At 42.3% G+C, this 27058-nt stretch overlaps 1 protein-coding gene across 13 annotated transcripts in view; it reads right to left on the bottom strand.

Moving 5' to 3' along the window:
- Nucleotides 1-27058, bottom strand: part of LOC115174875 (receptor-type tyrosine-protein phosphatase kappa) — a 193910-nt gene that overhangs the window by 79961 nt on the left and 86891 nt on the right. For all 13 annotated transcript variants that reach the window (XM_029733853.1, XM_029733852.1, XM_029733857.1 and 10 more), the window contains exons 4-7: nt 23919-24000; nt 21036-21151; nt 15688-15862; nt 9033-9326 (exon numbers count right to left, since the gene is read on the bottom strand). In XM_029733853.1, coding sequence (XP_029589713.1) covers nt 9033-9326; nt 15688-15862; nt 21036-21151; nt 23919-24000 — 667 coding nt within the window. The remainder of the gene's footprint in view (nt 1-9032; nt 9327-15687; nt 15863-21035; nt 21152-23918; nt 24001-27058) is intronic.

Genomic DNA, 27058 nt, shown 5'->3' with positions numbered 1-27058 from the left:
ATCATTATATGCTGTGAAGCACTGAACAGCTACACAATTAATAATAATCAACATACAGTCAAAATGGTTTGTAAGGCAGCGGGAAAAAAACACAACAAATACAAAAACATCCCCTCGAGTCACAAAGCAGGATTATTCGGAGGTGCTCGTGATTAAAAATGAAGTAAACAAGCAAATGAGAGGATTTATAGATAGAAGATCCCACATTATTTTCCCAGAGCTCCAGCAGTGTTGCATTAATTGAGAACACTGGCCAGGGGACTTGGAAAAGTTAAGGAAGAGAGGTCCTTCCTACTCAAAAGAGGTGATTACACTGTTGCCTTGGAGGAGAAACACTACATCCACCTCCTCTGCTGACAGTGAGTCTTATTGACAAAAGGATGGACTTGTTTTTATGCCAGGCCTGAGCTATGTATGGTATGAAATATTAGCTGTAATATGAGAGGAACAACACAGAGAGGAAACTCTATTTACCACCCATGCCAAACAGGGTGCATTTAAATAATACATCAGAGTCCATGCTTCAGCAGTCCTGTGTGGATTGTCAAAGTGTCTGAACAACATTCCTTATGATTCATCTTCTACCCCCTCAGCCTCCTATTTCTTTGACTCCCATGTTGGGGGTGGAAAGAGTAATGCCATGCCCATCACAGGAGACTCTCTGGAAACGCCTGAGGTAAGGAAAGTCATCTACCAACTTCCTGTCCCTTGCCATTCACTGGTTGACAGTCATTTATCAAACTAATTTGGCAGTTGGAATGCATTTCCTCTCCCCTTTGAATCTCTCAAACCCCAAAACATCATATTCCAGTAGGGAGTCACACCAACACATGCACAACTCTAACACATACCCTAGAGTATGATCCCAAACGTGACTGCTACCACTAGGACAACGACCAGCTATTATTAATATTACTAAAGTACAACGACTAATGTTTTGATCATTCCACACACAGTGGGTCTCACTGTTTCACTCTCACATTCTGATACTGTATCATCGTGTGCATTTATGACACACATATCTCAATCTCAGCTTCCAGTGCCTTTTAGAATTTCTGGGTATTTTGGCAGGATGATAGTGTGAAAGCTACCCCTGGCCTACGAACGACCCCACCACCAGTGGTGTCAGTCTCACTACAGGCAAATTCATGGGCAACAGATAAGCTAACGTTATAGGGATTAATCCTTATAGAAGCACTAGTACCTCTGAGGTAGATCAGTAGTAACATGAACAGGTGTGTGTGTGTGTGTGTGTGTGTGTGTGTGTGTGTGTGTGTGTGTGGTTATTTTCAAAGGTGTCAAGAGGAGAGTACAGACTGAGTACCTAGATCAATAGTATTAATCCCAGTGTACTCCAGGATGTTAATAACATCAATGGGAGCCATAATCACACCGTTTTGCAGGAACAATCATTCACACGGCAAAACAAACTAATCTTTAAAGGTTTTTGAAATGAATGCAGAACTCAAATAATCATTGGCAGATAAAAGTAGATCCCTTAATAGTATTTCTGGCTGCAGGGCCCCAACAAAATCAATATCTAAGACTGAGCATTGATAATATGTGAAAAGTCAATGTTCATATGGGGGTGGAGGCTTGTGTGTTTGTACCTGAGAGGAAATAGCCCACACTGCATCACTAAACACAGCCGTTATGGTGAAAATGTTTGTCGCGAGACTCCTAATTGCCGGTCCAGTCGGCTTTCAGCAAATAGATGCTGACAATTAGCGAAAGCATACACCAAATCAAACACCTTGACAACACATTAGCGAAAAGTGGAAAATTCCTGAATGAATGCGTTCATTTCAGATCCACAGGACAGGTTGAACTGTTGACCTTGGCTCTACTTAGGATGTTATTGGCTCTACTGTTCATCTGAAGGGCTGCCGATGACTTAATTGAAATTGCCTCAATAAAAGGCCTGCCACTGCAAACGTCAGCTCAGAGAGGTCATTTTGTACACCTTTTTTTTTGTGTAATCAGCAATATGATGGTCAGCCACTCGTGGTCCTCTATTACCTTTACTAATTGGATTGGTGTCTTGCCATGGGCGTGACGTCTGACTATCACACTGACTGAGGTCCTTGGAGAAAACACTGGAGGAGTGGTGCTGATACACAGGCTTCTGTTCTGACTATCAGGCAAAGGGAGCCTGACACTATACCAGTTACTGGACTGTGGATGCATCAGCCTCTGCTCAGCCCAGACACGGGATCCGTCCCAAATGACACCGTTTTCACGATTTAGTGCACTACTTTTGACCTGCGCCCATAGGGGATCCCATAGGGCTCTGGTCAAAAGTAGTGCACTAAATAGGGAATAGGGTGCTATTTGAGATGGATCCATGGCTACTCTTGCTCCATCCCAATGCGCTTCAACGTTAAGGGTGGTATTACTGAAGCCCAGGACTTGTCTATCTGGAGGAGCGAGGCTAATGTAAATGGCTGAGGACCAAGCAGCGTGCTAGCTGGTGGTGCTGCAGAGTTAAATGCTTTTTAAACTGGCTTCAAGAGATACTAGCCTGTGATGCTCTGAAAGCACAACTTGTGCCTACAATTTCCGCACCCCTGTCGAAATGGAATTAACATAATGCAAAAATCCAAATAAAAATCCGTATGTTTAAGCTAGAGATGAGCTGCGTCTCAATCCACCGAAACCACCCATATTGCCCTTCCACATCTGCGGTAAAAGGTGGCAGAGCTAGAGCGGTGTTCGTCAGACCATGAGACATCACGAAAATCAGTCTTCTCACAAAAACGTCTGTAGCATCCAAACAAGATGGCTTTCTCTGTTCTTCAAGGATCTGTTGTTCCATGTAGTGACTATGTTATTCAATGCATTTCTATTGGCTTATAGCAGTAATGCCAAATTCAATGTTTCATCCAATATTGTTTTTTATATACAGTGCATTTAAAAAGTCTACACACCCCTGTTAAAATGGCAGATTTTTGTGATGTAAAATAATGAGACAAAGATAAATCATGTCAGAACTTGTTCCACCTTTAATGTGACCTATAACGTGAACAATTCAATTGAAAAACAAACTGAAATCTTTGAGGGGGAAAAATAAAAAAACTCACAATAACCTGGTTGCATAAGTGTGCACACCCATAAACTAATACTTTGTTTAAGCACCTTTTGATTTTATTACAGCACTCAGTCTTTTTGGGTAGGAGTCTATTAGCATGGCACATCTTGATGTGGCAATATTTGCCCACTCTTCTTTGCAAAAGCGCTCCAAATCTGTCAGATTGCGAGGACATCTCCTGTGCACAGCCCTCTTCAGATCACCCCAGAGCTGTTCAATTGGATTCAGGTCTGGGCTCTGGCTGGGCCATTCCAAAATATTAATCTTCTTCTGGTGAAGCCATGCTTTCGTGGATTTGGATGTGTGCTTTGGGTCGTTGTCGTGCTGAAAGGTGAACTTCCTCTTCATCTTTCTAACGGACGCCTGAAGGTTTTGTGCCAAAATTGCCTGGTATTTGGAACTGTTCATAATTCCCTCCACCCTGACTAAGGCCCCGGTTCCAGCTGAAGAAAAACAGCCCCAAAGCATGATGCTGCCACCACCATGCTTCACTGTGGGTATGGTGTTCTTTGGGTGATGTGCAGTGTTGTTTTTGCACCAAACATACCTTTTGGAATTATGCCCAAAAAGTTCAACCTTGGTTTCATCAGACCATAACACATTTTCCCACGTGCTTTTGGGGGACTTGATGTTTGTTTTTGCAAACTTCAGCCGGGCTTGGATGTTTTTCATTGTAAGAAAAGGCTTCCGTCTTGCCACCCTATCCCATAGCCCATTCATATGAAGAATACGGGAGATTGTTGTCACATGTAGCACACAAGCCAGTACTTGCCAGAAATTCCTGCAGTTCCTTTAATGTTGCTGTAGGCCTCTTGGAAGCCTCCCTGACCAGTTTTCTTCTCGTCTTTTCATACATTTTGGAGGGACGTCCAGTTCTTGGTAATGTCTCTGTGGTGCCATATTTTCTCCACTTGATGATGACTGTCTTCACTGTGTTCCATGGTATATGTAGTGCTTTGGAAATGATTTTGTACCCTTCTCCTGACTGATATCTTTCAACAATGAGATCCCTCTGATGCTTTGGAAGCTCTCTGCAGACCATGGCTTTTGCTCTGAGATGCAAACTAAGAAAATGTCAGGAAAATCCTACTAGAACAGCTGAACTTTATTTGTGATTAATCAGAGTCACTTTAAATGATGGCAGGTGTGTAATGACTTCTATTTAACATGAGTTTGAATGTGATTGGTTAATTCTGAACACAGCCACATCCCCAGTTATAAGAGGGTGTGCACACTTATGCAACCAGGTTATTGTTTTTATTTTTCATTTTTCCCCCTCAAAGATTTCAGTTTGTTTTTCAATTGAATTGTTCACATTATAGGTCACATTAAAGGTGGAAAAAGTTCTGACATGATTTATCTTTGTCTCATTATTTTACATCACAAAAACCTGGCATTTTAACAGGGGTGTGTAGACTTTTTAAATCCACTGTATTTTTTTACAATAGCTAAATGATACTTGGTATGACCATCTTAAAACAATTCCATATGTTAGCTTAGACCCGGGTTAGACAAGGCTTAGACTCTAGAGGGTTAAAACCAAATCAGGTCGGTTACAGATGGCAACATTTGTAGAGGCTGAGGTGCTAGTAAAAATGCACGAGTACAGGCAAATCAAAGCCGTATGGTGCATTGGCGTAGTAAGAGCATTCATTTCCCCTGCCTGCCTGTCATGCAGGAAACTGTTCTAGTGCAAGTGTCAGCTTAAAAACTCTACCACTTCCTCTACACTCAATACAGTGTTTCCTGTTTGAATTTAAAAAGGTGACAACATTTTAACACTCTCCGGTGAAACCACCACAGGGTATTTGGAACAGAGTGGTCTGTTAATTTCATTATACACAATTTAATTTCCAGCTGATGAGTTTTTTGAGCAGGCAGCGGTATGGAAACCACATTAGGTCCTTGGAGCATAAAGTGAGGTGGACTGCTGAAACTCTTTTCAATAAGAAACTGGTCCAAATGAAGCCTCTGCTCACTCTGCCAATCACGGAGCACATATTGAGTAACCTAACATTCATAGCTCAACATGAGCTTATGATGAGTTAAATATTATATTTCAAATGTCCAGTTGAATGTATCCTTTAAAGTCCCAATGCAGCTATGTGTATAGCAATACAAAATATTTTCTGGGTAACAATTAAGTACCTTACTGTAATAGTTCTCCATTAAAACTGTCAAAATGAAACATGAATAGCTTATTAGCAAAAAAACGAATTTTGCTAGGATTGTCTGGGAGTGGTCTTTAAAGTGGGGAGGGGAAAACAAAAAAAATTGAGGTTATTGGCAGAGAGGTTTGGAACTAAATTTGTTATTGTTCTATTAACTTATTTACCGTCTGGTGATGTCACCAGGCAAGCTGAAACTCCACTTTTCTCTTCTTGGCAGTGCTTATGTCAGGACAACGGGGGACTTGCAGGTTAGTCTATGTGGTCTCAGGCAGTCAGGGGTAATTAAGTACAGGTGGGAACCATGGTGGTGCATGACATCTGCTTAATGTACTGGGACCCATGACAACATGGTATGAATGCCACCCCCATAAAAATCAACCAGACACTAACGGACCCACCCATTTTAACACGGCTACAATAGTATTAGACAAAATGGTGGGGAAAGAGAAATATCAGGAATGTGAAGTCTACACAGCAATCAATGGTGGCAGGAACATGCACCAGCACTTATTAGCTTAAATTTCACAGCCTTGGAATTGTTTCTTTGTTAACAGTGAAGCATGGACAAATGATCAATATGTTATTTTGCTGAAATGGCTTGACATTTTGAAGAAATAAATCACGGAAAAAGATAAATACAAATGCAAACTCTCTGGGGAGAGGCACCTTGACCATTTTCAGAATGCGTTTGCTCACCCTGCAAATCAGGAAACGTGAGATTGACTGCGGGCCACCCCACCTCTCTGCTACCCAGGAGCCCATGTCATTTTCATTGTCCTTTTTTCCCTTATCATAATAGTATGAGTGAAAATAAACTGAAGTTCACAGAAAAAGGTTAAACAATGCGACAGGAAGTTCATTTTATTTTTGTAGGAGGCGAAGACGTACATAATACATCACTGAGCATCGTTTGCCATTCTTGGCCTGCACTTGCTCACTGCACCCATTCCGGGATGGGGAGGATGCTTAACATTTATGCTTCAGATAGAAAACAGGATGTCCTGCTTCCTCTGTCCCCTGTCACGTAAGATACACACTATTTGATTGTCACCCGTGATGTTACCTTTGTACAACATCCCTAATGACGTCTTCCAATCACTCAACTTGATTCCAGTTACAAGCTGGAAAACACTAGCTGAAATGATGCCTTACTATGACATTAAAATCGTATTTAAATTCAACTATTAATCTCAAAAGGATTCTTAGGGGAAAAGTAGTCTAATATAAAAGCCTCTATGGCATACATACAGGACATAATAAAACCCCCTGAGCGATATATCCTGTATGTATATATTAGACTAATATTTGAATGTAAGCCCAGTAATCAAAATGTGTTCTGCTGTGACCACACAGACGCTTGGTGCCTACATCTCTCAAATGTGCCATCTAGTCACCGAGGGTGCCTTTAGCTGTGGATATTAGGGTCTATATTAAACTAATGTTTCAAACTAATCCTACCCATTTTGCTAGGTGGGAGAATGCAGTGAGATTTCGGAAAAACTAAGGGGAAATGGAAGATACTGATAAAAAAGCTTCCTGTATTACCATAAACATACAGTATAATACAATCCTGCCAATTCCATGGGCAGAGCATAATTCACTTGGTCAAGGAGAAGATTATTATATGATTGTCTATGATGGATGAAGGCAGAGACATACAGTGCATTCGGAAAGTATTCAGACCCCTTGACTTTTTCCACACTTTGTTACGTTACAGCCTTATTCTAAAATTGATTAAATTATTTTTTCCCTCATCAATCTACACACATAAAAAAATAAAAAACAGAAATACCTTAATTACATAAGTATTCAGACCCTTTGTTATGAGAGTGGCCAGACGGAAGCCACTCCTCAGTAAAAGGCACACGACAGCCTGCTTGGAGTTTGCCAAAAGGCAGCTAAAGGACTCAGACCATGAGAAACAAGATTCTCTGGAAAATTGAACTCTTTGGCCTGAGTGCCAAGCGTCACGTCTGGAGGAAACCTGGCACCATCCCTACGGTGAAGCATGGTGGTGGCAGCATCATGCTGTGGTGGGGATGTTTTTCAGCGGCAGGGACTGGGAGACTAGTCAGGATCAAGGGAAAGATGAACGGAGCAAAGTACAGAGAGATCCTTGACGAAAACCTGCTCCAGAGTGCTTAGGACCTCAGACTGGAGCAAAGGTTTACCTTCCAACAGGACAACGACCCTAAGCACACAGCCAAGACAACGCAGGAGTGGCTTCAGGAAAGAAAAAAAAAATTGCTGTGCAGCAAAGCTCTCCATCCAACCTGTCAGAGCTTGAGAGGATCTCCCGAGAAGAATGGGAGAAACTCCCCAAACACAGGTGTGCCAAGCTTGTAGCGTCATACCCGAGAAGACTCAATGCTGTAATTGCTGCCAAAGGTGCTTCAACAAATTATAAAGTAAAAGGTCTGAAAACTTATTTAAAAAATGTCTAAAAACCTGTTTTTGCTTGGGAATTCAAATCAAATCAAATTTTAATTGTCACATGCACAGAATACAACAGGTGTAGACCTTACCGTCAAATGCTTACTTACAAGCCCTTAACCCACAATGCAGTTCAAGAAATAGAGTTAAGAAAAGAATGACTAAATAAACTAAAGTAAAAAAAAATGTAAGTAACACAAGAAAATTACATAACAATAACGAGGCTATATACAGGGGGTACCGAGTCAATGTGTGGGGGTACAGGTTAGTATAGGTAATTTGTAAAGTGACTATGCAAAGATAATAAACAGCAAGTAGCAGCAGTGTGAAAACAATGGGGGGGAGGCGGGGTCAATGTAAATAGTCCAGGTGGCCATTTGATTAATACTTCAGCAGTCTTATGGCTTGGGGGTAGAAGCTGAGCATTTTGGTCCTAGACTTGGCGCTCCGGTATTGCTTGCCGTGCCGTGGATTATGGGGCATTGTGTTTAGATTGATGAGGGGAAAAAAATATTGAATCCATTTTAGAATAAGGCTGTAAGGTACATTTTTTGGGGAAAAAGTCAAGGGGTCTGAATACTTTCCAAATGCACTGTACAGTAGACATCTCCTCGTAAGCAGCCTACAGGGCTGTACCTGGACGATATTCCCTGAAAATCTCCCTCTACACCCTGACAGTAGCCGAGAAGAGTAAACGCAAAACTGCAGAGTCTGCCCTCTGAATGTCAATCTGGGAATACAGCTGGTCTATTCACTCCTGAGCACCAGGCAGGGGAATAGATGGATAGTGTCTCAGGCTGATGGACAGGCAATGCCCAGAGTAATGAAACACTGCATACATTCTGCATCATTCTTAATAACCACTTTCCATCTTCAGATTCCTTCTCCGAACACAACCACTCCACTACGTGCTCCCCCATATAACTTCTTTATCTAGTCCTGGCCTTGTTGGTATGCTGCTTAATACAGATGCCATGGCAACCCAAGCGTGTGGGTATCACGCCGCCCTGGCATAAATGATTGAGAATACCTTTTGCAGGTTTGTCATCATGGACCCCAGGGTAAATACTGGAAAAGATTGTTCTGAAAAGCATGTTAGTTTATTTCCTTAGATCTGAGAGGAACTCTTAGTGAGTGACAGCCATGACACTACCTCCACCAGAAACCTTGTTTATTTTTCCTGGCTTTTCCAATTATGTTTTATAAGAAGGCCCCAGGCAATTATCTGTATGCAAATATCACAGAGCAGTGAGACATGAAGAGAGGTAACAGCGAGGGGAAAAAGACAGAATGAACAACAATTGCGGGAAAAAAAAGGAAGAACGGAGATGGAGACTTACCGGCACACTTTGTCCTGGTGATGAGAGGTGGTCCAGGCTGGCCGGTGCCCCCCTCCCCTGGTCTGGTGAGCAGCACACGGATCTCGTACTCTGTGTCTGGGTCCAGGTGCCACAGCTTGTAGTTAGGGGAGTTGACAGCATGGGTCTCTATCCAGCTCCCTGATGTCATGCGATACTCCACCTCCTTCAGAATGATGGGGCCGTCCCCGAATATGGAGTTGGCATTGAGCTGGATCAGGAGGTAGGTGGGCCCCACGCCCAGCAGCTGAGGGGGTGCGATAGGCCGCGGGGGTTCTGGAGGACACAGGGGGGAATCAAAGCATACGGCTTAGAATAGCATACACCTAAATGCGTTTCAATTTTTAACTTTATCTATTTTTGGCAAAAGATTTCCACATCTGTGTGTTATTTCCACATCTGTGTGTTATCTGTGTGTTATTTTTCAAAAATAATTTCCAAATTGATAATCAACCTAATAAGATGAGTCATTGTCAGACCCCCAATGAACTGATCAGCATCAGCAACATGTTTAAGTTAGAATCGTCTTGTTTTTCATCCCTGAGCTAGACCGAGGGCGCCAAACTATCAAACACTCTCAGAATAACCAGATGGTTCCCCTTCCAGTCAGTCTGGATAGGTCTGGAGTCTGGCCCAGAGCATCCTGGACTAAACTGCAAAAAGTGAAATCTAAGCAAGCCTAAATATCTTATATTGAGTAATAATTCACTTAAAATTAGTGAGGGGGGGTTCGAACCAAGCTAAATTATCTAAAGTCATTGTCAGATAATTTTGATTATTTGAACCTTAAAATAGGCTTAATACAAGTCATGTATCTTATTTCAAGATATTTTACCTTAAGACGATTAAAGGTAAAAAATATTTAGAAAAATATCTTGAAATACGATAAATCATTTGGGAAATAAGATCCAGCACAGGAACACCACATCATCATTTTTTAACCAAATAACATTTACTACATTCACCATTCTCACTGCAATAGAAGCTAATGAAACCCTCCCCCTAGAGAGTTAACTAACTAATGGAAGCGTCCTATGTAATGTCTGAATAAACATACTGAGGGACATGAGCAGCCATTGTCATGTCATTCCATCACTTTAAGACCAATATAAGGCCTGTAAAGGGTCTGACGTTTCTTTATGAAGAGTGCTGGCAGACTACAGCCCATAAGGAGACGTGTTGTCCTCTCAGACGGAGTCGGTCTCTGGCTCTGCACGTCACACAGGCCTCTTTTTCTCTCTCCCTGTCCAGATGGCTGTCGGCCGATTACTTTGTTGCAGCTATTTCAACAGCAGCGGCAATACTCAGAGATCACAGCAAGTCCAATCTGACAGTCACTGTACTGGTGCTGGCCCATATCTTTATGAACTCACGTTACCATCACAAAGTCTGGTATTCACACTTCTGCATATAGTACCTTTTATTAATGTCCACCTGTTCACCCTCCACTTAATCATCTGTTAATCATATACTGCGGGTGGTACATGTATTATGGCACTGTTAGTCTGAGATGGAATCCAGTGCTTTGGTTCAGCCAATCTGATGTGACCTGTGCTTTTGTCTATGGAACCTAACAATTATCTACAAAAAGGCCCTGTTCAGTTTTTAGCCCTGCAGGGCATCCATAGAAATATTTTGTTCGTGAGACATATTTGTATTTTCTTGAATTAAGCCCAACAGAAGACCATAAAATTAGAAAGTCATTGAATAGCTTTTTGCATTATTAATACCCAGGTGGATGTAACACTATCATAAGCTGGTGAGTAGTGTATGGTGGTGGTGATTATAGTGTCCCAGCAGAACACACAATACCTGAACCCAGGGACACTCCCCTGTAGAGGTTTCCCTATCGTTTTTAAATGTGTTAGTTTCCTTGTTTTCTAAACAAATTCATCTCTCTCCATCTCAGTAGTTCATGAGACACGTGCCGCAAAAATGATTTCCGAATTAGGCTAAGCTGGAAAATAAAATAAACCAATAACATAACAGCATTTGAGATGGACACAGCTATGGTGGGCCTATTGCACTAGTGCCAGAAAGCACATATGAAAATGCATGTTAAATGTACAGTTCCGTCAGAAAGTATTCAGACCCCTTGACTTTTTCCACATTTTGTTACATTACAGCCTTATTCTAAAATGGATTATATAAAAACATTTCCTCAGAAATCTACACACAATACCCCATAATGACAAAGCGAAAACAAGTTATTTGAACATTTTGCAAATGTATTAAAAATAAAAAAACAGAAACACCTTATTTAAATAGGTATTCAGACCCTTTGCTAGTTGAGCTCAGGTGCATCCTGTTTCCATTGTCTGCAGCATTGAAGGTCCCCAAGAATACAATTGCCTCAATCATTCTTAAATGGAAGAAGTATGGAACCACCAAGACTCTTCCTAGAGCTGGCCCCCCAGCCAAACTGAGCAATTGGGGGAGAAGGGCCTTGTACAGGGAAGTGACCGAGAACCCGATGATCACTCTGACAGAGCTCTAGAGTTCCTCTGTGGAGATGGGAGAACCTTCCAGAAGGACAACCATCTCTGCAGCACTCCACCAATCAGGTCTTTATGGTAGAGTGGCGAGACGGAAGCCACTCCTCAGTAAAAGGCACATGCCTGGAGGACACCTGGCACCATCCCTACGGTGAAGCATGGTGGTGGCAGCATCATGCTGTGGGGATGTTTTTCAGCGGCAGGGACTGGGAGACTAGTCAGGATCAAGGGAAAGATGAATGGAGCAAAGTACAGAGAGATCCTTGATGGAAACCTGCTCTAGAGCAATCAGGACCTCAGACTGGCGCGAATGTTCACCTTCCAACAGGACAATGACCCTAAGCACACAGCCAAGAAAACACAGGAGTGGCTTCGGGACAAGTCTCAATGTCCTTGAGTGGCCCAGCCAGAGCCCGGTCTTGAACCCGATCGAACATCTCTGGAAAGACCTGAAAATAGCTGTGCAGCAACTCTCCCCATCCAACCTGACCGAGCTTGAGAGCATCTGCAGAGAAGAATGAGAGAAACTCCCCAAATGCAGGTGTGCCAAGCTTATAGCGTCATACCCAAGAAGACTTGATGCTGTAATCCCTGCCAAAGGTGCTTCAACAAAGTACTGAGTAAAGGGTCTGAATACTTATGAAAATGTGATATTTCATTTTATTTTTTATAAATTAGCAAACATTTCTAAAAAACTGTTTTTGCTTTGTCATTATGGGGTATTGTGTGTAGACCGATGAGGAAAAAAACTATTTAATACATTTTAGAATAAGGCTGTAACAAAACGTGGAAAAAGTCAAGGGGTCTGAATACTTTCCAAGGGCACTGTATTTCTACGTTTCCCTTTAAGGTCACCTCAGGACTTGGGCTACAGGTAGCCTAGCGTTTAGAGCATTGGGCCAGTAACAGAAGGTCGCTGGTTCTAATACCCAAGCCTACAAGGTGAAAAATCTGTCGATGTGCCCTTGAGCAAAGCACTTCACCATAATTTGCTCCAGGGGCACTGTACTACTATGGCTGACCCCGTGAAAACACATTTCACTGCACCTATCCAGTGTATGTGGCAATAAAACATCTATTTTTTTTTTTTTGAATTCCTGAAACTCTTTTTCCTGGTAATTGTACTGGGTCAAAATACTGGATAACTAATAGACAACTAAAACAAACCAGAAACCTTCACAATATATTTGATCAAAAACAATGAAATTATTGAACCCGTTGTTTATTAGGTAGAAGTAGTTTTCCAAGAAAACAAACCAACCCCATCAACGGAAAAACTAGAAAGAGGAAAAAGGCCATTTAAATGCAGAGGCAATTGCCAATCTAATTTGTACTTGTACCTGTAGGCGAGGACCGTTCTCATTTCATTATGATGTTTGGAGGAAACGGCGTAAACACAAGAGAGGAGGTCTGGAGTAACTGACACACAAAATGTCTTCTTTCAACTAAAAAACTATAAATATGCTTCCAATAAAATGCACAGTAGCATGCGGAAGGTTTTAGGCATGGCAGGCACGCTGACTCTCCCCATTTAGGGCTTCATAACAGAGGAGTGAAGATATAGCTAGTTGGGCTGAGCAGGTAGTTGGGCTGAGCAGGTAGAGTGAGTGAGTGAGTGAGTGAGTGAGTGAGTGAGAGAGAGAGAGAGAGAGAGAGAGAGGGATGCAGAGAAATCTTTCATCAGCTGGCATTATTGCTTCTCCCCAAGCAGCCCATCCATCATGTGTGTGGTGACAGTGTGGAATGATATCGCCGAGCCCTCGCATTACTGCTCCTTGAACCTTGTCTCATCCATCTCTCACATCCTTCAGCAGGCCACGCTAATAAACATCCGCCTTGCAGTCACACAACTTACTGACTGACCAACCTGCAGCTCAACTCTGCTGTGACTAGTCTAACCCAGCCCCAAACAGCCCTGGCTCCGGAGCCATTCTAATAGTAATTGATTTTCATTTATTGTCGATATAGTCGACAGTCTCCAAGGCAGTATGTTGATAAAAAAAACAGTGGGAGGAGAGAGAGAGCTGCAGCAACTTCATTTTGTGTGGGAGGAAACGCTCGTGTCCGCGCTGGCTTTTTTGAAAGCTAATGACAAGATCTGAGAAATGACAGTGACAGGGCAGGCCTTGGAACAACAAAGCGCACGCAGCAATCTCCATCTGACTGATGCTGTTACAGGACACAGAGGAGTGATCCCTTCCACCATCTGTCTGCCCCACCTTACCTCCAGCACGCAGACACTGTTTGGAGAGGCGGTATTAGGCTATCATCTACAAGGTGACAATCATTCTGCCTCTCAAACCCTGTGGTTAACCAGCAAACATACTCCAGAAGCCCTCGTGGCTTGGAATCAATCCAGTTTCATATCATTAGAAAAATATGTTCCTTTCTTGGTGTTTCTCTTTTCTGTGCATTCCAAGTTCTTTCTTTGTCATCATTATGAGGCTTCATCAGAGTTTAACAATCTCTCTTTGAGCCTGGGGTTGTCAAGCAGGAGCCTTTCTTCAGTGTGGGATGAGCTGGCAGTTTGAATCTACTTTTAAGCAGAAAATATCTCCCAGCCTGCTCCTCTGCTGACAGTCGTGTCTGCCACCAATCAGCCAGCTTGTTTACGGCAGGGAACCACACTGTCCCCCACACATACACAAGGGGGGAGATGACAGCACACTATCTACACAACAGTTATTAAAGTGTACACACACATACATGCACAAGAAGACAACCGACTAGAACCCCTTAGATGAAGTACATATTTCACATGGTTTCCTGATCATAGAGCCTTGGATAAGATATGAAATACCATATTTGAAATTGCACCTAAGGTCACCTCAGCAATCATTTCAATAAGCTGTAAGAAATAACTTTAACGATCAAAGCCGTGAACAGGTTGCTTTCATTTGTTAAAGCAGAGCTCACCAGGCATGTTTGTTTTAGGCTCTGTTCCAATGAGCAACCTTGTCAATAAAGTTTAGTTTCTACTAGGAAGGGGGAAACATGATTACTCAAAAAGCTCTGGGAGCCACGCATACCTCATGACAAAGTCAATTGTGCGCCACAGTGTGTTGTTTCTCTCACCGCTGGGGGACATATAGATCAATAGTTCTTCTGTGAAAGGAATTTGCCACTGAAATTTTCATTTGTTACAAAGGGGACCAAAATAGCCGGCAGCATCCTCTGTCACTTCGGCTTTGGCAGAGCAGCCACTAATAAACTACTACCCTTAGGTCATAAACGACAATGGGCAACTCCATGCCAGCTCTCATTATGGGCCGCCCGTATCAATGGCCCCAAAATTTCCTTTAAAATTACCATCTTTCGGATCGGTGTAGCAGGATGTCTTCTTTCAAGCGCTAGTGAGATATTGGACCTGTCAGTGCAGTTAATGTTGAACTACCTTCTAACACCAGGGTTCTGGGACCCTCTGGCCCAAGCTAAAAATAAGATTTGCTTTACTGATGCAAAAAAACTGGCCTTCCCTTCCTCTTGGTTGGGGCCAGAGGTAGGAACTTTGAAGAATCCAAGATTGATTGTCTGCACTAATTATCTGTGTGGCTGGAGATATGCAGAGCAGCTCACACACACAGAGACAGAGAGACAGAGAGACACAGAGAGAGAGAGAGAGAGAGAGAGAGAGAGAGAGAGAGAGAGAGAGAGAGAGAGAGAGAGAGAGAGAGAGAGAGAGAGAGAGAGAGAGAGAGAAAGACGTCTCCTCATTATGAGGTGTCTGTTGAAGCATGGCTGGGAGCCAAGCCTGTCTGCTCTCTCCACTGACCACATCTGAGAAGCATTTCCACAAGCAGACTTCAGACATCATGACATGAGAACTTGTGTAATTATTCTCCCTTTTGGTGATTCTCATTTGAATATCCAAATAATATTCAAATTCCTCTGCCTGAATAAACATATGCTAGTTGTGTGTTCCCTCACATATTTATTTTTGATAACTGCATAATCTTTATGGAATATTTTTGGAGTTTTGCAACTGAGTTCAAAACTACAATTGACAAAATTGATGTACACCATTTATTGTAATCAAATACTTTACAATCAGTCAAATACATATGGTAGATTTATGAGGTAATAATCAGATGCGCATGGATGAATTTACATACCAGGATATCATCTGATGAGGACACACATACCTCTGACGATGAGTCCGGCAAAGTTGGACACACCAGATCCTCTCTCTGACTGGGTGACACATCGGTAAAGGTCTTGGTCCAGACTAGTCACTTCCTTGAGTCTGAAAGAGGCAGCGAACCGCCTGTGGTTGATGTTCTTAGTCGACGCCACGGGAATGTCCTCCCCATTTCTCCTCTGCAAGATAAAAACAACAAGGAAAACATATGTGTATGCACTTATTGGAAGGACGTTGCATTAAATCGGGAAGATGACGGATTATTTATCAAATCTGGAGTTACTTATTAAAAACAAACAAAGTTTGTATAATCTTTCAAACATCAAGGATGCGTCTGGCTGATAGCACATAAAAGTGTATCTCGGCAGGAGCCAATGAATGGGTCTGTTAAAGCACCACTTCCTCTTAGAGCTTATCATCACTGGGATCGTTATCAGACCAGTTTGGTGTCAACAGCAGTGCCTCTTTTACATTTTCACCTCCACAACCGCCGGCACCGAAAAGGTCACGTCGCCTCTTTTCCACCCAGTCATCCATGAGAGGAGTTCTCTTATTCCCTCCCTACCTCCTTCTCACCTCCATCCCTCTCTCGCTCTATTTCTGTGGGTCTTATCAGTTCACCCTAGGCATTAGGGAGGGCTTAGATCATGCCCTCACCTGAACAGCAATTTTCCCGCAGCCCTAGCTGACAAAATTCATTTTACTGCATTCTTTCTTAATAGAAATTTCCCCAAAAAGACATGGCATTTCCTTGAGCCAGGTATTGGATTTGAGAAGGGGTAGAGAGGTGTTTGAGTTTTGAGGACACAATGCTCAGTGATGAATTGTACTGTGGGGTAATTTTAAGGTTACTTTTTGTCAGTTGGTATGATCCATAAACAGTTTGACCCGCATCCTTATACATCAGTCCAGAGGTTCAACGCCATCATCCCAGAAACCCTAGACGCACTCCAATTTGCATACCACCCCAACAGATCCACAGATGATGCAATCTCTATTGTACTCCACACTGCCCTTTCCCACCTGGACAAAAGGAACACCTATGTGAGAATGCTATTCATTGACTACAGCTCAGCGTTCAACACAATAGTACCCTCAAAGCTCATCAATAAGCTAAGGTCCCTGGGACTAAACACCTCCCTCTTCCTGACGGGCCGCCCCCAGGTGGTAAGGGTAGGTAAAAACACATCCGCCACGCTGATCCTCAACACAGGGGCCCCTCAGGGGTGTGTGCTCAGTCCGCTTCTGTACTCCCTGTTCACTCATGACTGCACGGCCAGGCACGACTCCAACACCATCATTCAATTTGCAGTGGTAGGCCTGATCACAGACAATGACGAGACAGCCTATAGGGAGGAGGTCAGAGACCTGACTTTGTGGTGCCAGGACAACAACCTCTCCCTCAACATGATCAAGACAAAGGAGATGATTGTGGACTACAAGAAAAAGAGGACCGAGCACGCCCCCATTCTCATCGACAGGGCTGTAGTGGAGCAGGTCGAGAGCTTAAAGTTCATTGGTGTCCACATCACCAACAAACTAACATGGTCCACGCACGTCAAGACAGTCGTGAAGAGGGCACGACAAAACCTATTCCCCCTCAGGAGACTGAACAGATTTGACATGGGTCCTCAGATCCTCAAAAGGTTCTACAGCTGCACCATCAAGATTATCCTGACTGGTTGCATCACTGCCTGGTATGGCTACTGCTCGGCCTCTGACTGCAAGGCACTACAGAGGGTAGAGGTCGACCGATTAATCAGAATGGTCGATTAATTAGGGTCGATTTCAAGTTTTCATAACAATCGGTAATGGGCATTTTTGGACACCGATCATGGCCCGCCACAAGGAGACTGCGTGGCAGGCTGACTACCTGTTATGCAAATGCAGCAAGGAGCCAAGGTAAGGTGCTAGCTAGCGTTAAACGTTTCTTATAAAAAACAATCAATCTTAATATAATCACTAGTTAACTACACACGGTTGATGATATTACTAGTTTATCTAGCTTGTCCTGCGTTGCATATAATCGATGCGGTGCCTGTTAATTTATTATTGAATCACAGCCTACTTCGCCAAATGGGTGATTTAACAATCGCATTCGCGAAAAAAGCACTGTCGTTGCACCAATGTGTACCCAACCATAAACATCAACGCCTTTCTTAAAATCAATATACAAGTATATATTTTTAAACCTGCATATTTAGTTCATATTGCCTGCTAACATAAATGTCTTTTAACTAGGGAAATTGTGTCACTTCTCTTGCGTTCTGTGCAGCAGTGTCAGGTTATATGCAGCAGTTTGGGCCGCCTGGCTCATTGAACTGTGTGAAGACCATTTCTTCCTAACAAAGACAGCCAAATTCGCCAAACGGGGGATGATTTAACAAAAGCGCATTTGCGAAAAAAGCACAATCGTTGCATGAATGTACCTAACCATAAACATCAATGCCTTTCGTTTAAAATCAATATACAGAAGTATATTTTTTAAAACCTGCATATTTAGTTAAAAGAAATTCATGTTAGCAGGCAATATTAAACTAGGGAAATTGTGTCACTTCTCTTGCGTTCATTGCACGCAGAGTCAGGGTATATGCAACAGTTTGGGCAGCCTGGCTTGTTGCAAACTAATTTGCCAGAATTTTACGTAATTATGACATAACATTGAAGGTTGTGCAATGTAACAGCAATATTTAGACTTATGGATGCCACCCGTTAGATAAAATATGGAACGGTTCCGTATTTCACTGAAAGAATAAATGTTTTGTTTTCGAAATGATAGCTTCCGGATTTGACCATATTAATGACCTAAGGCTCGTATTTCTGTGTGTTATTGTATTATAATTAAGTCTATGATTTGATAGAGCAGTCTGACTGAGCGGTGGTAGGCAGCAGCAGGCTCGTAAGCATTCATTCAAACAGCACTTTACTGTGTTTGCCAGCAGCTCTTCACAATGCTTCAAGCATTGCTCTGTTTATGACTTCAAGCCTATCAACTCCCGAGATTAGGCTGGCAATACTAAAGTACCTATTAGAACATCCAATAGTCAAAGGTATATGAAATACAAATGGTATAGAGAGAAATAATCCTATAATAACTACAACCTAAAACTTCTTACCTGGGAATATTGAAGACTCATGTTAAAAGGAACCACCAGCTTTCAAATGTTCTCATGTTCTGAGCAAGGAACTTAAACGTTAGCTTTTTTACATGGCACATATTGCACTTTTACTTTCTTCTCCAACACTTTGTTTTAACAATATTTAAACATGTTTCATTATATAATTGAGACTAAATTTATTTTATTGATGAATTATATTAAGTTAAAATCAAAGTGTTCATTGTTCATTCAGTATTGTTGTAATTGTCATTATTACAAATATATATAAAAAATATATATATTAAAAAATAAATAATAATAATAAAAAAAAATTAAAAAGCCGATTAATCGGTATTGTTTTTTTTTGGTCCTCCAATAATCGGTATCGGCGTTGAAAAAAATCATAATCGCTCGACCTCTAACAGAGGGTAGTGCGAACGGCCCAGTATATCACTGGGGCCAAGTTTCCTGCCATCCAGGACCTCTATACCAGGCGGTGACAGAGGAAGGCCCTAAAAATTGTCATACTCCAGCCACCATACTCCAGACGACACCATTCTGTATACTTCTGGCCCTTCTTTGGACACTGTGTTAACAACCCTCCAGACGAGCTTCAATGCCATTCAACTCTCCTTCCGTGGTCTCCAACTGCTCCTAAACACAAGTAAAACTAAATGCATGCTCTTCAACCGATCGCTGCCTGCACCTGCCCGCCCATCCAGCATAACTTCTCTGGACGGTTCTAACTTAGAATTTGTGGACAACTACAAATACCTAGGTGTCTGGTTAGACTGTAAACTCTCCTTCCAGACTCACATCAATCATCTCCAATCCAAAGTGAAATCTAGAATTGGCTTCCTATTTCGCAACAAAGCATCCTTCACTCATGCTGCCAAACATACCCTCGTAAAACTGACCATCCTACCAATCCTCGACTTCGGCGATGTCATTTACAAAATAGCCTCCAATACCCTACTCAACAAGCTGGATGCAGTCTATCACAGTGCCATCCGTTTTGTCACCAAAGCCCCATATACAACCCACCACTGCGACCTGTATGCTCTCGTTGGCTGGCCTTCACTTCATAATCGTCGCCAAACACATTGGCTCCAGGTCATCTACAAGACCCTGCTAGGTAAAGTCCCCCCTTATCTCCGCTCACTGGTCACCATAGCAGCACCCACCTGTAGCACGCGCTCCAGCAGGTATATCTCTCTGGTCACCCCTGAAGCCAACTCCTCCTTTGGTCGTCTCTCCTTCCAGTTCTCAGCTGCCAATGACTGGAACGAACTACAAAAATCTCTAAAACTGGAAACACTTATCTCCCTCACTAGCTTTAAGCACCAGCTGTCAGAGCAGCTCACAGATCTCTGCACCTGTACATAGCCCATCTTTAATTTAGCCCAAACTACTACCTCTTCCCCTACTGTATTTATTTATTTTATTTATTTTGCTCCTTTGCACCATATTATTTATATTTTAACTTTTAACTTTCTTCAAACTACAAATCTACCATTCCAGTGTTTTTCTTGCCATACTTTATTTACTTTGCCACCATGGCATTTTTTGCCTTTACCTCCCTTATCTCACATCATTTGCTCACATTGTATATAGTCTTATTTTTTTCTACTGCATCATTGATTGTATGTTGTTTTACTCCATGTGTAACTCTGTGTTTTTCTATGTTGTCGAACTGCTTTGCTTTATCTTGGCCAGGTCGCAATTGTAAATGAGAACTTGTTCTCAACTTGCCTACCTGGTTAAATAAAGGTGAAATAAAAAAATAAATAAATAAAAACCCTAGTCATAGACTGTTCTCTCTGCTACCGCACGGCAAGCAGTACCGGTAGCGCCACGTCTAGGTCTTAGAGGATTCTAAACAGCTTCTAGCCCCAAGCCATAAGACTCCTGAACATCTAGTCAAATGGCTACCCAGGCTAGTCACTTTTAATAACTTTACCTACATATACATACTACCTCAAATAACCAGTGCCCCCGCACATTGACTCGGTATCAGTAGACCCCCTGTATATAGTCTCGCTATTGTTATTTCACTGCTGCTCTTTAATTACTTGTTACTTTAAACTATTATTCTTATCTGTATTTTCTTTTTAAACTGCATTGTTGGTTAGGGACTCGTAAGTAAGCATTTCACTGTAAAGTCCTGTTGTCCTGTTGTGTTTGGCACATGTGACGATTAAAATTTGATTTGATTTGTTCAGTGGCTAGCACTGCTCCCAATCCCAGTCCATACCTGCAGCCACAGCCTGTTGTTCACGGTATCCCGGCCGGTGGCGATGCACTGGAAGGTGGCGTTCTGCCCGGCGTTGACTTCCACATCTCCCAGGCGCAGGAAGTGAGGCGATTTATCTACGGGGAAGAAAACAATTACAGCAGTCATAAACCCAGCGCACACGACATGATCAATGCAGCCCTGCGGTTTCCCAGCACCCCCCTTTCCTCGCCATGTCAGACGGCAAGTCCTAATAACTACCTCATCTGTCACACAAACACAGCCAGAGCTGAGTGGGTGAAGTGGTTACTGGTAAACACTTTCAATAAACATACACCACTGCTGTGAACGGCCTGGATTATTACAATACACACTTGCACCTCAAATGAAAAGATACTAGTGTTCTAAGAGGGCTGTGGGACAACAGGAAAAAGGAAAGGAAACCTATGAGGTCTGGAAATAAAAGACCCAACAACATTAAACTAACATGAGGAGAAGGATGGAGTCTTTTTTGAAGAAAGAATATTAACAAGCAGAGTTTTGATCTGGACAGCTAAATTATTCATGTTGATTTGGAAGGTTGGCAGCCCAGATGCTGCGTGGTAGTCTGGAGCGGTGCCAGCAGTAATTGAGCACACGTAACTAGGAGGAACGTTTATGAAACAGCGCTAAACTCTGTCTGAACACAACAGGACCAAAACGGTTGTCTGGCTTCACACTGTTGTTAATGTCCAGGGATCCTCGTTACAGATTACCTAACGAGCAAAACGATGGCTTGGCTATTCATACTTTGAATACATTAACTATGACTTTATCAATGTTTAGAGACACCAAGTTTCTCTCCGCAACTACAAAGACACGTGCAAGTTTAAAATTGCTGCATTTAAAATGAATTATCTTTCTTCGATTTGGCTTTGAGAAGGAAAACTCAGTGCCTGTAGTTGTTCTTTTATTTTTTATTCGTGTTTTGGAGTGATTCTGAATTTAATTGTATTCTATAATCAAGCAGTGAATTCAAGTCACAGCCGGAGGGTGATCCTCCAAATTACCCTTAATACTCTGGCGGAAAAACTGATTAGGCATATTTTATGCACATACCATACATACAAAGAGACAGCATCATAGACTGCGAGAGCACTACAGTGTGAGATCTCGAGGCCATTGTGAAGAGAAGAAAAGAGGAGATAATCCAATGGACTAGTGATAGGACCTTAGAAAAAGACCCAAACATAGTGATTTAACTCTAGGGACTATTGCTAAAATAGAGACTGTAAATCACTGTGTCCAATAGTTTGTCAGCTTGGGTGAGTGCTTAGCTAGTTCATTATCATCAGTGCAATGGGTGAATAGAAGCTGGGTGGTCCAGCACACACTAATTTCACACAGAGCTTAGTTAGAGATCCATCCTAGCGTCAGTGCTGCTGAAGAGCAGCAAGCTTCTCTTGAGACAGGGATCAGGAAGAGGCCATGGTGCAAAAGAAAATGGCATTTGCTGATTATCCCCTGTTGGTCCCAATCAAGAGCATTTGTTACTGAAGAGCAACCATGCACTTACTAGGACTATGATTGCTTTACTATAGCACTCACTAAACACTCCAAAGTAGTAAATGGTTGAATGATGGAGAGGGAAGGGTAATTATTATTTAATTATTATTGCTAAATCCAACAGAAATGACCCTCTGGAGTGACGCCATTAGCAGATTATCTCCAAATTAGCCTGGGACGTACCAGTCCCCTGAGTCAATCCACTTACCCCGCTGCCAAATGAGGGGTGGCTAGTGCTCAGTACTGCTCACTGCTCAGATAATTTCTCTGGATGCAGCTGTCAATTTAAATGAATGCTGTTACTGTGGAGGCTAGGGCTGTGTCCAAAATGGCATCCTATTCCCTACATAGTGCACTAAAGGGCTCTGGCCAAAAGTGGTGCACTATGTAGGGAATAGGGTGCGATTTGGGATATAACCTAGGAGAAGGTAGCAGGACAGGATGCATGACTGGACACACTGGACTGCACCAGTCTAGTCCTGAAAGGGTGTAGGGTACCTAAACCAGCCATTTTACCCACCATTTAGAATTAACTGTCACAACTAACCATGGTGGTTAGTGTAATAAAGGATTGTTACGCTGTTCAAAAGGATTACAGTCCTAGTTAGGAGCTCTCCTCAGTGAAGGTGAAATCACTACCCCTGTGGTTGCTGGTACTCCTAATTGGGATATCTTTACATTATTTAATGTTAATTCTTTTATCATCCTGGATAGACTATAGAACTGAGGGAATTGTAAAATCCAAATATCTCAACGTTCAGGTTGGACCCCATCGACGTGTAAGAGTGTGAATACAAAGCAAACAACTGGACACACACAGACTTCTCTTTTTAAATGACATTTCTTATTCAATAATGAAAAGTCTATTCTTTCTAATGGCGTCTCAGATTCTTGGCATCTATAGAAACTGTCGGAAACATGCTTAACTGTGTTGTTGTACAATGGTCTCTAGCTGAAAATGGTCTCAGGATGAAAATTAAGAAATCCACAAATATATTTAATGGTCAGGTTATCAGGAAGCCAGGGATTTTTTAAGGTTAACGTTCAAGTACCTCATTGTGCTGAAGTGGGTGGAAGCCGGCTATTACAACCCATAAAGCCATGCTGAGAGAGCACAATTATCCTTTATTACACGGCAGATTCATTTATTAGTATATTTATTTATTCCCTCCTGCGCCGACACTGATGTTTTCAAATGCAGGTCAGCCCACTTTATTATCTTCCAGCAGCAAACCTTGCTCACCTCATCCTTCCCCTCTACCAGAAGGTCACCTTCTTATCTTAATTTGCGGAGCAACAAAAAACCCATCAGCAGCAATGCAGGAGTGTCTGGTAATTACTGCCTGTGTAATGACTTACCACATGGATAGCTCAAAACCTGGATGTCATCAATCGCAATGAAGCCGGTCTTCCCGTCCGAGACCTCCGCCTCAAATATGACCTGTCAGAAAGAGAGAGAGAGGGGATGTTAACAACACTTATTTCCATCAGGTTTTCACAGATTGATCCCCAATGCTCCATCATTCTGTCCAGGACACTTGTAGGTTCCCGACAAGAAGCTATTTGGTACATCCGCTGTGGGCACTTTATGGTGACGTGGGATGTGATCGTAAACTGAAATCAGGCTTGCACACAGATGGGAAAAAAGGACCAGTTGTGTGGGCAGAACATATGGTTCAGCCTTAATAGGTTGACACACAATGTAAACCCGAGTTTAACGTGTATACCTTTGTGTGAGGGCTAGCAGGCAATGTCTTACATGTATGGCAGTTTTCAATTGCTGCATCCACAATACAAATTGATGGATGGGCCTCTTCGGCCCACTCACCAAAAATGTGGTTATTTGTTGAAATGTACCCAGCTTTTACAAGAGAAAAAGACAGAGTCCGTCGCCCTTATCTGCACTTAGGATATATCAAACTGGCTCACATGGTGTTGTTCTATTCTGGACACATAAGTATGCCTAAGTGTTGGAGGGCCAAAGAGTACAGATGTACATTTCTATAAATGGTCAATTCAAAAGGTTTTGCCTCCACTTGAAGCTGATTATAGAAAATAGCCCTTCAACATTGTGCACTTTGTTTTTCACAGAACACAAGCTTAAATTCATCTTTCTTAGAATTCACAATGTACTAAATCTATTGTGAGATCTAAAGGACACTTTACAGCTGGATCCTGATCCCCTGAATTTCTAAGCATGACTTTCAGCAAGAAAAGAGAGAGACAGAATAAACATTTACAATAATAGTTCATGCTAGCTGCAGCCTAGCTCTTGCTTAAGGATGGGCAACTGGCGGCCATGTGACGCCCCTTTTGTAAGTCTGCGGGTGAATTCCCCACCCCCAAAAAAAGGCTCAACATACAGTGGAGGAAAAAAGTATTTGATCCCCTGCTGATTTTGTACGTTTGCCCACTGACAAAGAAATGATCGGTCTATAATTTTAATGGTAAGTTTATCTGAACAGTGAGAGACAGAAAAACAACAAAAAAATCCAGAAAAACACATGTCAAAAATGTTATAAATTGATTTGCATTTTAATGAGGGAAATAAGTATTTGACCCCATCTCAATCAGAAAGATTTCTGGCTACGAGATGTCTTTTTTTCAGGTAACGAGCTGAGATTAGGAGCACACTCTTAAAGGGAGTGCTCCTAACCGCAGCTTGTTACCTGTAAAAAAGACCTGTCCACAGAAGCAATCAATCAATCAGATTCCAAACTCTCCACCATGGCCAAGACCAAAGAGCTCTCCAAGGATGTCAGGGACAAGATTGTAGACCTACACAAGGCTGGAATGGGCTACAAGACCATTGCCAAGCAGCTTGGTGAGAAGGTGACAACATTTGGTGCGATTATTCGCAGATTTACATTTACGTCATTTAGCAGACGCTCTAATCCAGAGCGACTTACAAATTGGTGCATTCACCTTATGATATCCAGTGGAACAACCACTTTACAATAGTACATCTATATCTTTTTGGAAGAAACACAAAAGAACTGTCAATTTCCCTCGGCCTGGGGTTCCATGCAAGATCTCACCTCGTGTAGTTGCAATGATCATGAGAACGGCGAGGAATCAGCCCAGAACTACACGGGAGGATCTTGTCAATGATCTCAAGGCAGCTGGGACCATAGTCACCAAGAAAACTATTGGTAACACACTACGCCGTGAAGGACTGAAATCCTGCAGCGCCCGCAAGGTCCCCCTGCTCAAGAATACATATACATGCCCGTCTGAAGTTTGCCAATGAACATCTGAATGACTCGGAGGACAACTGGTGAAAGTGTTGTGGTCAGATGAGACCAAAATTTAGCTCTTTGGCATCAACTCAACTTGCCGTGTTTGGAGGAGAAGGAATGCTGCCTATGACCCCAAGAACACCATCTCCACCGTCAAACATGGAGGTGGAAACATTATGCTTTGGGGGTGTTTTTCTGCTAAGGGGACAGGACAACTTCACTGCATCAAAGGGACGATGAACGGGGCCATGTACCGTCAAATCTTGGGTGAGAACCTCCTCCCCTCAGCCAGGGCATTAAAAATGGGTCGTGGATGGGCATTCCAGCATGACAATGACCCAAAACACACGGCCAAGGCAATAAAGGAGTGGCTCAAAAAGAAGCACATTAAGGTCCTAGAGTGGCCTAGCCAACTACAAGAAACGTCTGACCTCTGTGATTGCCAACAAGGGTTTTGCCACCAAGTCATGTTTTGCAGAGGGGTCAAATACTTATTTCCCTCATTAAAATGCAAATCAATTTATAACATTTTTGACATGCGTTTTTCTGGATATTTTTGTTGTTATTCTGTCTCTCACTGTTCAAATAAACCTACCATTAAAATTATAGACGGATCATTTCTTTGTAAGTGGGCAAACGTACAAAATCAGCAGGGGATCAAATACTTTTTTCCCCCCACTGTACGGTTTTAGTATTTATTAGGATCACCAATTAGTTTGTGCCGAGGCTACTCTTCCTGGGGTCAAAAAGGAAACTACACTACACACACACACACACACACATATACATACATACATACATAGCAGCACTACATTTACATTACAATTTAGCCATTCAGCAGACGCTCCTCATCCAGAGTGACCCACAACTAGTGTATTCATCTTAAAGATAGCCAGGCGAGACAACCACATCACAGTCGTATCACATACATAATACAATACATAATGCAAAGCAAAACACAGTCCCCGTTGTGGTGTTCTTTTTTCTTTTTTTTTTTTTTTATCTGGTTTTATTGCTAGCTTGAGTTACCTGTGATGGCAGAGGGTTCCATTTAGTCATGGCTCTATTTAATACTGTTTGTTTCCCAGCCTCTGTTCTGGACAAGGGGACTGTGAAAAGACCTCTGGTTGCATGTCTTGTGTGATACTGATGAATGTCTGAACTGTGTGCCAACTGCTTGAACACAGTTCAGTACCTTCAGCACATCAACACCTCACACAAAGACCAACAGTGATGCCATCAATCACTCCTAAACTTTGA

Source organism: Salmo trutta, chromosome 35 (genome assembly GCF_901001165.1).
Source record: "Salmo trutta chromosome 35, fSalTru1.1, whole genome shotgun sequence".
Classification (NCBI taxonomy): Eukaryota; Metazoa; Chordata; class Actinopteri; order Salmoniformes; family Salmonidae; genus Salmo; species Salmo trutta.
The sequence above is the reverse complement of the archived record's forward strand: the minus strand, read 5'-3'. Positions and strand labels throughout refer to the sequence as shown.